The sequence below is a fragment of the Juglans regia genome, chromosome 11 (assembly GCF_001411555.2).
Source record: "Juglans regia cultivar Chandler chromosome 11, Walnut 2.0, whole genome shotgun sequence".
NCBI lineage: Eukaryota > Viridiplantae > Streptophyta > Magnoliopsida > Fagales > Juglandaceae > Juglans > Juglans regia.
The window spans coordinates 28247416-28262347 of NC_049911.1; the positions used below are offsets into that span (position 1 = coordinate 28247416).

General features: G+C 28.8%; 1 protein-coding gene across 1 annotated transcript; it reads right to left on the reverse strand.

Moving 5' to 3' along the window:
• Positions 1–7674: 7674 nt before the first annotated feature.
• LOC108981425 (E3 ubiquitin-protein ligase ATL23) lies at positions 7675–8064 on the reverse strand. The gene has a single exon (XM_018952581.2). The coding sequence runs from the start codon at positions 8062–8064 to the stop codon at positions 7675–7677; it is 390 nt and encodes a 129-aa protein (XP_018808126.1).
• Positions 8065–14932: the final 6868 nt, after the last annotated feature.

Genomic DNA, 14932 nt, shown 5'->3' on the forward strand with positions numbered 1-14932 from the left:
ATTCATGTTGTGAAAAAGGGGTTAAAAAAAAAAAGGGGACACCTATATAGTTTGGGACATAGAAATAATTTGTTTAGTCTAATATAAGTTTTTGTAAAAAATAAATAAATCTCATTTTAAAAATATGTAAAAACAATTAGTTTTTGTTAATAGAATCTTTCTTTTTATAAATGATTTGTATGAATTTTGTATGTTTAAAAATTAAAGCATTACTCTTTCCGAAAAATTAAAGTCTTCGCGTATGACAGTACGAGGTGCGTAATCTCAATTACGAAAACACAGATCCAACGGCATCAATAAAAGGGTATCTTATAAGTGTCAGGATTCTCCGGAGAAAAGTTCAGTCACGGGCTGTGACCGGCGCCTTCAATTCATTCGGTGACTGAAATTATTAACTTAGTTTGTAACTTGTAATGAATTGAGATTAATTTAATTTAATTTTTAAATTATTAAATTCATCTTTATTTAAAATTTTTTTATATATGAGTTTCACAATTTTTTTCAATTAAACATCTCTTTACATGCAAGATCTATAACATTTTTCAACTTCTTATTATAAATACATTTAAACTCATCTTAACGTCTAAACATATTTAAATTCATTTTAAGTAAGTTCTACAAAATTTATTTTACCATCTCAACTTACTACTATTCATAAAGAATTTAATTCATGATCTCAACTTAGTTTAACATCTAAACGGGACCTAAATCAAGTCTACAATTTTTGTCTTTAAGATCTCATTTATATAGTGAGATGAGATGAGATAATTTTAGATAAAAATTAAAAATTAAATAAAATATTATTTTTTAATATTATTATTATTTTGAAATTTAAAAATATTAAATTATTTATTATATTTTGTATAAAAATTTAAAAAAATTATAATAATTAAAAAAAATAAAATAAAATCATTTCCATATAACATGGCTAAGTATTTACTTCCTGACAGTTTTATTGCATGCCATTGGTTAATTTTTATCGACTTGGAAAAATGAAGAAATAAGTAAATTATACACGTGGAGATCACTGCTTATTATCTGTTCCTTATCTGTTTATTAAATATTTGGCCTGTTACCAGTCTATATCGCATGATAACTGTGACTATGTCAATTCGGATCATCATTATAGAGGAGGAAATCAATCTAAACGATGGTTTTAAAAAAAAAAAAAAATCAATCTAAATGATCACACAAAATACTAAGGCAGGGTGAAAGATAATGATGATGGCAATCATTTCAAGGTTGGATGTGGGGGCATGAAAATGATGCCAGCAAACTCAGAGTGGGAATCAAAAAATGGAAGTACTTAGGCCAATATTCTATAGCATTAATAAGGCGTTACTTAAGGGCATGGGCGCGCAGTTAATTAGGACTCTAATGTCATCAAAGGAAACTTGAAATGAAATTAAAATAGAACAATAGAAAGGAGAGATAATGAGAGAGAACACAATTGCACAAAATGCTATGATCTTGAGCTAAACGTTAACCCAGTTAATAAAAAAATAAAGCTAAAAGTAAGTACGTTCAGTCCGGCCTAATGGCCAAACATTATTTTTCTTTCAAAAAAGTGCAACACACTACTCATTAGTCATAATTATGATTGTGAATGTATAAAATATTGTGTAATTATTTTTAAAAAAATGAATAAATATGAGATCTACATGAAAATTATAATAATTTTTTAATAATGAACTTCACTATTTTTTAAAACGATTGTAACTTACATACTCTACGATTGTATGTAGTATTATTATTTAAAAAAAAAATAAAACACATCAAATGCTCCTGTAAATGCACTTGAAAAAATAAAAAAAGGTTAGAAAATCTACTTGCTAAAAAATATTAACAACTTATTATAGGAGAATTGGAGATACTTAAAGATATTGATATTATCAAATCAATTTTGAATATTAATATCATAATTACCATGCATTAAATTATTCCTAAAGGGAAAGGGAAGTAGAAAATCTAAGGTTTGAAAATATCCAAACATCAGAATGCTACGAAGGATGCACGAACAGTAAAATAATGCAAATTGCATATAACAGTTTTACTTCTTCAAACGAAAATTCTCGTTTTCTCGATCGAATTTGTGGTTGTTGAGATGATCAGAAAGATACTGATGAAAGCAAATAAAAACAAAGAAAAAGATGAAGCGAGCCCATGGTAGGACAACAACAAGTCACGGGCTTTGAGTTAAATTCTTTTGTCATAATTTCCCTCTTTTTAGAAAAAAAAAAAAAAAATCCAAATAATATATATTTATATATCTATATCACTTATTTGAAAGGCCTGAGGGTGCAATTAATTATGTATATACTTTCGGGGGTCATGTCCCACTTTGGGGGCAACTTTAGCTGTGTTTTGGCTCTAGATCACTGTTATCCCAGATCTATGATGACTCCAGGACAGATGGATTGTCTGTTCACTCTTCACCAGTACTTCCAATGTAAAAACTGAAAACTCTAGGGGACGTTGGATTAAAGAAAAAAAAATTCTTAATTTATTTTTTTAATTTTTTTAAAAATAAAATATAATAAATAATTAAATTTTTTCAAATTTTAAAATAAAAATTATATTTTAACAATATTTTATTTAATTTTTAACTTTTATCTCATTTCATCTTAATTTAATTCATTTTCTAAACATTCACAGTTATATATATATATGAAAAATTATACTCAATAATTCTACATTACATACTTACTTAGAAGAAAAAAATATAAAAATATAAAATAAAGATCCACATCGGCAGATATATAGGTAATGTTGCTGAGTAGAATAATTCTATATATACTTTTGTGCGTGCATGTGTAGATCCAGAAGTACAGTGCTTGATTCTTAACATGTGATATTATTAATCTTACAAAATATATGCTAGATAATCCACCTGATATTATATCATATAAAATAATTTGTATAATCTTAAAGTATATAAGTCTTACGCATTTATTTTGAAAATAATCATACTCTCATGCCGGTGTGTCGCACACACTAACCACATCATTTAAATGATAATATTTTATTTGTAAAATACAGATTTTAAAAAGTAATGTTACATACGATCTTACAGTGTGTAAATCTCGTACACTCCATTTGAAAAAATGTGAGATATATCTATTATAAAAAAAAATTAATATTTTTTATATGAGTTTCATATTTATTCACTTTTTTTAAAATGAGTATACATAACTTGCATATCATAAGATTGCAAATATCATCTTTCAATTTATTTTCCAAAACAATTGTACCATGTAAGCATTTTACTAAGTGTGTTATAAATAAAATTTTTCCTTTAAAAAAAAGTGGATCAAATTAAAATCTATGTGAAAAAAAATTTATTTTTTAGTAATGAGCTCCACAATCTTTTAAAATGAATATAAAACGCTTGTTTTAATATTTTGTAACTTTAAAATATTCTTGAAAGCTATTTTCAATCAATCGTTTTTCTCAATTTTCATGATAATAACATGATAAAAATCATAAGAATTTTCAAAAATAAAAACCTTTAACAATATCTGAATCCAAACATCATTCACTGCATGCATTGTTTTCTACACATAGTACGTACTTTCTATAATTAATTTAGAAAAAGTAATAAGCCCAACCGTGCAGTAGCTCAAGTAGTATAGTCTTTATTTTATATATCTCCAAAACCTATAGAACATTTAATTCAGAAACTTATAAACAGTATTTATCCTCCTACGTACCCTTTTCACCACTTCCATAAAATTCCAAGAAGTTAAAAACCATATTTCAAAGGGAAACTTAAATACAAACACATCAAGCCGTCTTTGTCCATTGCAAAATAATAAATCCTTAATGTCTTCTACTGAAATAATATCTAACTTGGTTGGAATTTGGAAAGGGAAAGGTATGGAAAGGATTTGGCTAAGAACTCGGAATCTTCAAGCTCCAATGCCATGCACGTTGCTCATCTCCCTTAAGGTGCTGCAAAAAATCTTTGTTGTGTTCTGTAAAAAAAATATAAATAAATACAAAAAGAAAAACAAAACAAATTGTTTGGCAGGAAGTCTTTCAATAGCGATTCCAGAAATACAGAGCAATCCATAATCCTGACGTATGCCATGCGCACTGCTGATCAAATCCCAAGCTTTCTCCCTGAATATACGGGAGTTTAAGAAAGATTAATAATACTATTATATTATGAAGCTGTTGATAGGTTTTTGGGGAGTTTAGGATTTGTTTTTTTCCCCCCAAATTAGCAAGCCTTGTCTGCAAGATATATCATTTTAGGGTGGTGGGCAAATGTGTAATTTGATTTTTATCATTTATTTAAATATTTTTTAATATATTTGATTATTAAAAAAATTTTAAAAATATATAATTTCACTAATAATCACTTCTTTAATCATTAAGTAAATTAAAAAAAATTAAAATATTCAAGCAGTAACTAATTTGAGCAATAACATTGAAGGAATATTTAGGGAATGAATAATAGCTTTCCAAATATAGAGAATTATTATTCATCTCCTAAAACATTTTCTAACAATATTTTATTCCAATAAATAAAATAAATTATTATTCTGATCATTTACACTTTCTATCACTCATATTTGTTATAATTTTAAATAATAATTTTAAAAGTAATTTAAATAATTATGAAAATATAAAAAAATTAATTTAAAAATATTATCATACCCGCAAAAAAATAATTTAAATTTTTATTTAAAATATTCACTAGTTCAAAACATAAAAATAAAATATTGAGTAGTTAAGTTTATAAATAGAAGTAAGAGAAAATAAATAATAAAAAAAATAGAGAAATATTATTTTAATATAATAAAAAAAGATTAAAAAAAAAATGGGATGTAAGAGGTTTTTAAAATATGAATAAAATTTAAGAAATGTGATTTTTAACTAAATTATAAAATTTTTTAAAGAAAACCAGATGCGGATGCTTTTATAAACTGGGCGGAATCAATAAGCGAGTACTGAGAGAAGCATCGGCCCCCCGAGGCTTCAAAAAAATATTAAATTGAAAGGAAGATCTTATTTTGGAGTCTTTGGTACGTGAAGTTGTGAACAGTCATCCGTGTGTACTAATACTCATAAAAGTAGTATTTTTATCATTCACATGAATAAATATTATTTCTGTAAATATTTGTTAGCTAGCGTGCTAATATATATATATATATATATATATTTTTTTTTATATCTCATGCACCTATTTAAAGAAGTTAGTCTTATGGTGTATGTAACTGTCACACTATCGCACATTTTATAAAAATCGGCAAATAAAAGATTTATATAAAAAATCACCTCTTTTAAAAAAAAATAATTATATTTCTTAAAGATATATACAGCGTTACTCCCTGTTTAAATATAGAGTAGTGTTATTTAAGACTTGTACATTACTTATATAACATATCAGCAATATTTAAACTTTACAATTAATCTTTTAAATTAAATTATTATTCGCGAATAACGTGTGATGCAAAATTTTTTTAAATATAAAATATACTCAATACTTAATAGATGTGAAGAAGGGAAGAAGAACGAGGACAGGTGTCAGTGACTCCCCGTGGAAGTTGTTGGACAGATTTAAAACGTCAAAATCAAATAATTAGAATTTGGAGGGACCCACCATGGAGATCATCAGTTCTGCGTTCTAAGGACACGTGTTCAGACAAATTCCGTGTCGAAGTTAGCGAACGCCGAAAGCCACTCTCTTTCTAAAAATGTTTGATATGTAGCCCCCCTCGTGACCTGCAATCCAGCTATTAAGGTCGTGATGGCTTGTTCACCTTCGAACGCGTGGTGTTTCGTACGCAGCTTGGTGCCACGCCGCTGCTTCTGCGATTTCAAGGAATTGAATTTAAATTTTCTGAAAATTTAAAGTAAAAGTGGCTCCGGTCAATCTTTCCTTTTCCAAAACCAATGATTTCGGCTTGGGAGAATTGATCACTTTCGCACGCAGTCTTTATTAAAAAAATGATCTCATCTTATAAAATATGTTTTTTTTTTTTTTTTTTTTTAACAAACAACTTATACAAACTTTATCTATTTAAAATTTATATTTATCATTACTCTAATCCATGACGTGTAAAGTCATCAAGTCCTTTGTTCACGCAACCCGAAAGTCGGATTTGGGGACCCATTCCTGCAACTCGACATATCTTTAAACATTAGTAATTTAACAGTAATGGGGCCGGGGGCATTCCTAGAGCCCAACCCGTTCTCATGGGTCACAAGTCCATCTGTATCTCTCGAATTCGAAGTTTTCGATTGGTACTATCCGTTGAAAAGAACAGCAATGAACATAGAGTGTCCAGATTGATGTCTGATCATAAATTTCATTCGTGAAATAGGTTGACATTTTCAACCTTTTTGGGGGGAACGGTGGGGGACGGCTGTATTAGATTGAAATTCAATTTAAGATGTCGGATTGAGCACATAAGATGCCGGCTTTTGCATTTTACAAGACTCGGAAACTCCAGATTATTCGAACCAAATCCGTTTACAAAATAGAAGATATTTTTATAAAATAAGTTTAAAATTATTATAAGGGAATCATTATTTTTCAAATTCGCCCTCAGTTAAAATAGAATTGAAAAAAGGATCATTTTTCAAGCAACAAGCTTACACTAATGTAGTGACAATTAAGGGGTATCATTATCATAATAATATTATTAATAAATTGAAGAAAAAGAAATTCATCCAAATACTAAATATAAAAAAAAAAAAAAAGTGTCGGTTAACGAGAATCATACCCCTATGAGCATTAATTTATCGGGACCGTTCATTTTTTTTTAAAGATTTTTTAAGATGTATATGAAAAAAATTAAATAATTTATTTGTATTCATAAACGTTTCCAAAATTAAAAAATAGTTTTCTTATTAAAAAAAAAATTAGCAGTAATTCAGCGGTAATTCGGAGAGAATGATATTTTCAAAGATTAAATTTATTTATTATTATTTTTTTTATCATCTTATAATGTGTCATAGATAATAGATTTATAAATAAAATATAATAAATATTTTTTAATTATTTAATATTAGATTATAAGATGGTAAAAAGATGATGAAAATTAAGAGGAATAACATTTCTCACTGATGAAATGGGAAAGTTGCAGGTATAAAAGAAAAAGAGCACTGCGTGAGTGCTATCCAATCAGATTTGCTAATGCCAGCTGGTCCTCACTGGATTACTGGCACTGGTGAAAGTTGAAATTGAAATTTTCCAGTAACCTCATTCACTCCAGAATGTATGTATGATTTAAGAAGGGAAAACACTTTTATAGAAAATAATTAAGATTTCGAATAATCGGAAACCGAGGCCACCCGAAACTTCTGGCATTCTGTCCACTACCCTATACTCCATACAGCACCGCCTCAAAGTACTCGATGCACCGCTAGCGGCCAGCTTGCCACCACTTCCACAGGCTTACCCAGTAAGGAAGCTACATTTTCTCAAAGAGAAAACATGTCCGGTTGACGTGTCTCTACGAACTATGCCAGATTATGCATCTTCTAATGACCAAACCAGACTAAAAAAACTGTACGCTACGAATTACGAGGATGACAACGAAAAAACTGACAAAATTAATCACAAAGCCTGCTCATTGATAAGTGATAACTAATAAAAATAGTAATTAACTAATTTTAAACAACAAACGAATAATAAAAAAAAGTACACTTTTAAATGATTTCTTAGCAAGGATTTTGATCAGAGGAATTGAAGAACTGGGACTCGAGCTTGGACCTACAAACGGGACACGCCGAATGCTTAGAAAGCCAAGTGTCCGCGCACTCCACATGGAACCCGTGGTTGCAACCGGGAATCAGTCGTGCCAGTTGTTCGCTCTCGATCTCGTCGAGACAAACTGCGCACTCCGTCCCCAACACCAACTCTTTTCCGGTGACCTTGGGCAGCTTCTCTAGTTCCGCCATCGACAAACCATTCTGGGTTACTGGCTTCACCGGAAACTGTGGCTCGTTCTCGTAATTCTTTACGTACCATAAGAGACAGATGTAGAATAGGTACACCACGATGGTGCCGGCGCAAGGTAGAAAGAGGGCCAAGAAAACCCAAACGATCATTGTTTAGGGTGGCCGGAAGAGAAGTGATTGTGATGAGTAAAGAGGCTTGGTGGACACCATAGCGCGCGATTAGGGGTGTGGGAAATTGATGAATTTATATAGCCAGGCTGGGGTTTCTTGGGTGGGTGTGTAACCGGTTGGAAGAGTATTCTGCGGTGGGAAAATGTGGCAGTTTTCAGTGAGCGATTGATGTGGCGTGGATTTGTTTATGGTGGTGTAAACGCGCTAAGAGCCAAAGTTAAAAAGTACACTTTTAACTAATGGGAGATAATTTGATTTTATTCCATTCATATTAAATTTTTACATTAAAATAGTTATTTTTTATTATATAAAAATAAAATAATATGAGATTAATTTAATTTTGACTATTTTATTTACTTTAAATCTTCACAATAAATTATTTATTTACTCATTATATAATAATAAAATAATATTAATTTAAAAACTTTTTAATTTTATCATTTTAATTTTTTTAATTTTATTCAGACACATAAAGACCTGCATTATTAAAAACTTAAAAATATAACATCTTATATTCATGACTTATCATTATCGACACAGGCCAATGCCACCATGTTAGTAAATAAAAAGAACATCATAAAAAAGAAAGGAAAACATTTATGCACAAAGTCTTTCATAAAAAACACTTGCTTGAAGGCAGGTGTGATGAGAAGAATAAAGAGAAACAATAATAAAATATAAATTTGATCTATGTACAACAACAATCAAGTTTAGAGTTTATTCTATAAGTTATTGTAACTAAAATCTAATTTTTTTTACTTTAGCTAATCTATTGCAGTTAATTTTTGTTGTCTAATAACTAAATATATGATGGATTTAATTTTTAGCTAATCCATTAAAGATGTTCTTATATTAGGAAGGATTAGGAAGCAAAACTGATCAAATTTAAGGATAAATTATTATTAGAAATTCTTTATACCATTCATTATGTATATAATTTAATTTAATTTTTAAAATTTATTTACAAAATTAAATTATAATATGTAGATAATATGTGGTGTAAAAGTCTTTAAATAAAGATATAAAATATAGATAAATAGTTCAGTCAAATATTAAAACTATGTTGTATTAATCAATTTATAGGTATTCACGAGTTTGATATGATATAATGGATATGCACTATAGTTGTCCATTTGAATTTTATTAATGTGATCTGGTTTTGTAGCTGTTTTTGATGGTATATATCACTTTGAACTTTATTAACAATATCATTTGATTTCTACAATTTATATTTACGAGCATCTGTTGACTTATCAAGTGGGAGATGGACTGGTTTCAAAAAAATAAAAAAAGTGGAGATGGACTCCTATATCTGAATTGTCGCAGACTCGCAGGGTCCATCATCTTGACAAAAAATCCCGTGTTATATATAAAAAAATATATTTGTATTTTGACCTTTTATTTTTTATTAAGTAAAATATTTTTTTAAAAAAATAATACTAGATACAAGTTATAAATATGCATATATTTTATAAAAATGTGAGTCCCATAAAAAAAAAAAAAAAAAAGAGTTTTTACACTTTTTCATAAAGAAATTTATTTTTTGTAAAAAATTTGGACGAGACTTGTGCATTGTATATACGAATACAATAATGAATAATCATGGCCCAATATTCAATATTACCACTAACTATTGAGTCGTCATACAAAATATAGTTGCTTCCATCGTTTATAAGTGGGATGGACCCAAAGGAAATCATTTTATTAGTAACATTCATGAGAGATTACTGTATGCTCATGATCGAAATTATTAAATAACTGTGGAATATAAATGATGTGTTACTTTCGAGTTTTAACAATAGAGAAATAATAGAGCCACCCAAAAAGTGTACACCAATTTTGTATTTATTTTTAAAAATATTTTTTACTTAATAATTAAGGATGTATTTTTTAATAATTTTGTGATTTTTTTTTTAAATTTAAATGGGTTTAACAAGTATTCGATAGAAAATTGTTAAGCCATGACATTAATGCTTACATAAGCATTAGTTTTCAATGATATGACATTCTTTAATAGGTTAAAAATATCAAGTGTCTACTTAATAATTAATTCGTCTTCACACTATAATGATTTTAGTTAAGAAAATTTAATCCAAAATAAAAATACCTTAAAAACCCATCTGTCAATTATCCGACGAATGTCCGCCCTGCAATAATATGAATGTAGATAGAACATTTGTCGACTTTCAAGAGCCGAACAAATTAACGATCAATCTTCTTCTCAACTCCTCCCATTTGGGCCGTTTTCATAATATTCTAGCTGTGTGAAAGAAGATTTTAAGGAGATACTTGCGTACTCTTGTCGTCTTATACAGAGATTGGAGAACAAGGTTTTGTCGACTGTTTTGTGCCTAATTAAGATTTCTTTTTTAGTATCTTTTTATGGTTTAGAATGTATAGTATTATTTGAAGACTTTTACACTTATAACGTACTATTTATATGACATAATTTAATTAAAATTTATTTTTTAAATTAAATTATATAACATGAATGGATGCTACTAGGGTTATCAATACCCATACCCCAAGTGAACAAATGGGTGCATTTGTTTTTGGTTTTTTTTTTAGCATTTTTAAATATAATTATTCTTTTGGAATGCTGGACCTATTTGTATATCTTCTTATAACTTAAAAGAGGCTATCTTTCTATGAACAATAAATAGGCTGTGTTTTATTTTTTTTCCGCATGTTTGTTTGGTTTTTCTGTTTCTTTTTAGTTTAGAGAGAGAGAGAGAGTTGGAGAAATGGGTTGGTGTGTGCAAGTGGCAGTGTGCGACGGAAAGGGAAATAGAGGTTCGTGGTGGCTGAATCTGCTAGTGGTTGCCGCTGGTATGAGGTGGTGGAGGTGCGGTGGCCTGAGTGGTCGCATACGGCTGCGGGAGTGGACACAAATGGATGAAACCCATTTCGGTTGGGTTTTCGCGGGGGAGAGCCAACCGCACGTGACGGACATCCGTTGTTGCTGCCTTGGTCGCCGACTTGAGGGGGAGTCCCCGGTGGTGGTTGTGAGGCTGGGTAGCCGCGTACGGTGGCGCACGTTGACACAAATGGGAGAAACCCATTTCGGTTGGGTTACTGCGGGGGAGAGAGAGGCCGCTCGTGGAGGATATCGGCGGTGGCTGGGTTGGTGGTAGGAGTGAGGGGGACTCTCCGGTGGTGGCAGCGAGGCTGGCCGGCTCACGGCGGCCCCAAGCTGGGCTGAAGGAGAATGGGTCGTGGGCAATAGTCGGGCGGGCCAGAGAGAGAGAGAGAGAGAGGAAATAAAAAAATTAATAAAATCACTATAATATTTATCGTTATTATATCTAAATAAAAAATAAAATCATTATAATATTTATCACCATTATATATAAAATTGAATAACATTACTAAAATATTTATCACTATTATGTAAAAAATATATTCTTTAAGATGGATCTCAAATATACCAAATTTTAAAAAGATATTGTATAGAAGTTACACACCTTAAAATTATAAAAATAATTTATTTTGTTAAAATTTAGAAATACAATTATAAGACTGTAAGAATATATTTTGTTAAAATTAACTTATGAACAAAGCTTAAACTTGTTTGTATAACATAAATTATAACATATTTTGGTTCCAAATAGACTGTAAGACAATGACTCTTTAGGTTTTTTCTAAGATATTTTAATTATAATATTGATTAGTTATTTTAGAATATAATATTAAAGGTGGCTTGACTTGAGTTGTTAAAATCCTATATCCTTAAATGTAATGGATCAATGTAAAAACAACAATTTTTTATCTTTTTATTTTACTCATATTTTCATATTCCTTACACCACACACCATACATAATTTTTTATTTTACTTTTTCTTTATCTTTTTTTCTTGCTAAATGTATGATGTATAGATTATGAATAGAATAATTTATTTAGTATAAAAAAAATTATCAAGTGTGATGTGTGGTATAGAATGATGAATAGAATCGGACCAGAGGAGAGAGAAAGAAAGTGAGGAAACAAATACTATAATATTTATCACTATTATATATAAATAAAAAATAAAATCACTATAATATTTATCACTATTATATATAAAAATAAAAAAAAAATCATTAAAATATTTATCACTATTATGTAAAAAGTAGATTCTTTAAAGTAGATATCAAATATACCAAATTTTTTTAAAGATATTGTGCATATTTTACACACTTTAAAATTATATAAATAATTTCTCTTATTAAAATTTAGAGATATAATTATAAGACTGTAATATTTATCACTATAATAAATAAATTTTCTTGTTAAAATTTATATATAAATAAGTTATCTTATTAAAAAATTGATTTAAACTAATTTAAAATTTAAATAATTAAATATAAATAATATATCATACATAAACTTTGGGTTTTAAATCTCAACCATTTATCTTAAATCTATATATTTAATCTAACGAAAGAAGTTTAAATATTGATTTAAACTAACATAAAATAGATAGTTAAAATATAAATATTATATCATACACTTAAAATTAAATTAAATTTATAAAATACTAATTTTTCATTATTAAATAAAATGAAGTTTTACTGAATATTTTTAAGAGAAAAATATTATCTAATTAATTTGAATTTTTAATATAATTTAAATTTTATAATAAATAATAAATATAAATAAATAATAATTTTATTTTTATACATTAAATTATTTTAATATTTGATATTATATTATATTTTTTTCTTTAATTTGGCAGATGGTGCACGTTTACCACTGCTAGTAGTTATTTAAGTGGCAATTAATTTGCAAGGAGCAAACGTACTCTTTAATTATTTATGGCCGTAAATGTGTCCTGCTCAGCCACTTTTCTATTATGATTAACCATTCCGAAGCCTAGAAGGAAAAGCAAAAGATTATCATGTTGCTGAGCCATGAGAAATCAGCTTTCTTCTTCTTCTTCGTCTTTTCATTCTTTGTACTCGATCACGTTCATTCTCAGTTCATACCTCCTGCAAAATTTGATGGGCTCGTGTACAAGAATCGGCCTGTTAACAAGGATACCACCGTGATCGATGCGTTCTTGGACCCGGTCTGCCCCTATAGTCGGGACTCGTGGTCACCTCTCAAACAAGCCGTCCAACACTACGGTCCCCGTGTTGGGCTCACCCCCCACCTCTTCCCTTTACCGTCAGTAGCTTTCTGATCTTTTTATTTGTTCTCAACTCTCCTTTAGTATAATCATTTCTCAAACCAATAGATACAGAAATATTTTTATTTTAGGTTGTGTTTGGATAGAAGAATTTTTAAAAGCTTGTTTGGTTTTGATGTAAATCCAAATCTAAATTATAAATACGATAAGCCAAAAGCACCATTACTTCTATTTCAATAGAAACTGATTAATCCAAACTAACTTCGTTTGGAACCAAAAATCCTCTCAACTCATCTCAACTCATCATTACAATTTTTTCAAATCCCAATACAAAATATAATAAACAATTCAACTTTTTTAAATCTCAAAATAATAATAATAATAATAATTAATATTCTAACAATATTTTATTATCTCAACTCAACTCAACTCAACTCACTTCAACATCCAAACGCAATCTAAATCTATCTTTGTGATGTATTTTTGCTAATTAGTGGTATAAATGGAGGGCAGAACCTCCAGACTTTATTGAGTGCTCCTCACTTATGGCGGAGTAAAAACATAGATACAAAGACACTAAAATGACATAACATCATCACTATAAACAAAAAAACCGTAAGCACTTTAAAACCAAAATCTCAAATAAGTAAGACCTAACTTATCCATTTTAAGTAAGCCTTTTAGAAGAAAATGAAGATTAGAAAAATTATTTCAAATGCAGCTACAACCATTACTACCCATGCGTGCCAAAAAGCCTGCCAGAGCATAACCTTGTCTATAATCATGTGAAATTGTAAAATCCAAACCTGCCAAAATAGAAAGACTTTCATGTAGAATTTCTCATGAACAACAAGATAATTAAAAGCACTTTTTTTTTTTTTTTAAATTCCCATAGAATAGAATAGAATGATCATTTTATCGTTTAAGGAGTTACTTTACCAAAGATGTAATATAAATAATCTAATGTATTTTGTTTTATCAATTTAAACTTTTAAGGATAAATAAAAATTTTAACATTATATCAAAAGAGATCAGATTCAAACACGTTTACGCGTTCTTGTTTAAAATAGCGATCCTTTTGTCATCTCATTTTAATGGTCCACCAACATTTTAAAGGTGCTATAATTGATACGGTGGATTATAAAATTATAGTGGGTAACGGTTCAGAGCCAATGCGCATTTAACCATTACTAATGGGCCATTAATACGCATGCATATTGTTAATTTGTTGGGAGAAAAAGGCCGCATGTATAATTTTTTTACAATTCTTTTTATAATTATATTTTAAAATAGGATATTTATATAAAATAATTTTACTTTTTTAAAATTATTTTATCAAATATTCTTAATTTAATTTGTTTTAATTTTGTCGAGTTATAAATATAAATTGAAATTGATGGTACCTAGTTTCGCTTTTGATTTATGAATGGGAATAATGGTAGCATTATTTCTCTAATATTTTCGTCATTGTAAATATATATTGATTGCCATTTGTATTATGCAGTATGCTGCCTCGAGGGGAGAAGCTTCATTGATCCATTACTTTGAGGGAATGAAGGATCAATGGAATGGTTGGGATAAGCACTCAGCACTATCAGGCTAAAGTTATTGAGCTGAAATCATTTTATGCAGATTGATTGTGCAATATTGGATCATGTATTTGGTAATTAATGAAACATATGGTTTATGTAATAAATTGTTTTCTGCCTTAACTGTGAGAAAACTGCTATAGCCCATGG

Coding starts and splice junctions, on each gene's coding strand:
- LOC108981425 (XM_018952581.2), bottom strand. CDS start 8,064: ATGATCGTTTGGGTTTTCTTGGCCCTCTTTCTACCTTGCGCCGGCACC.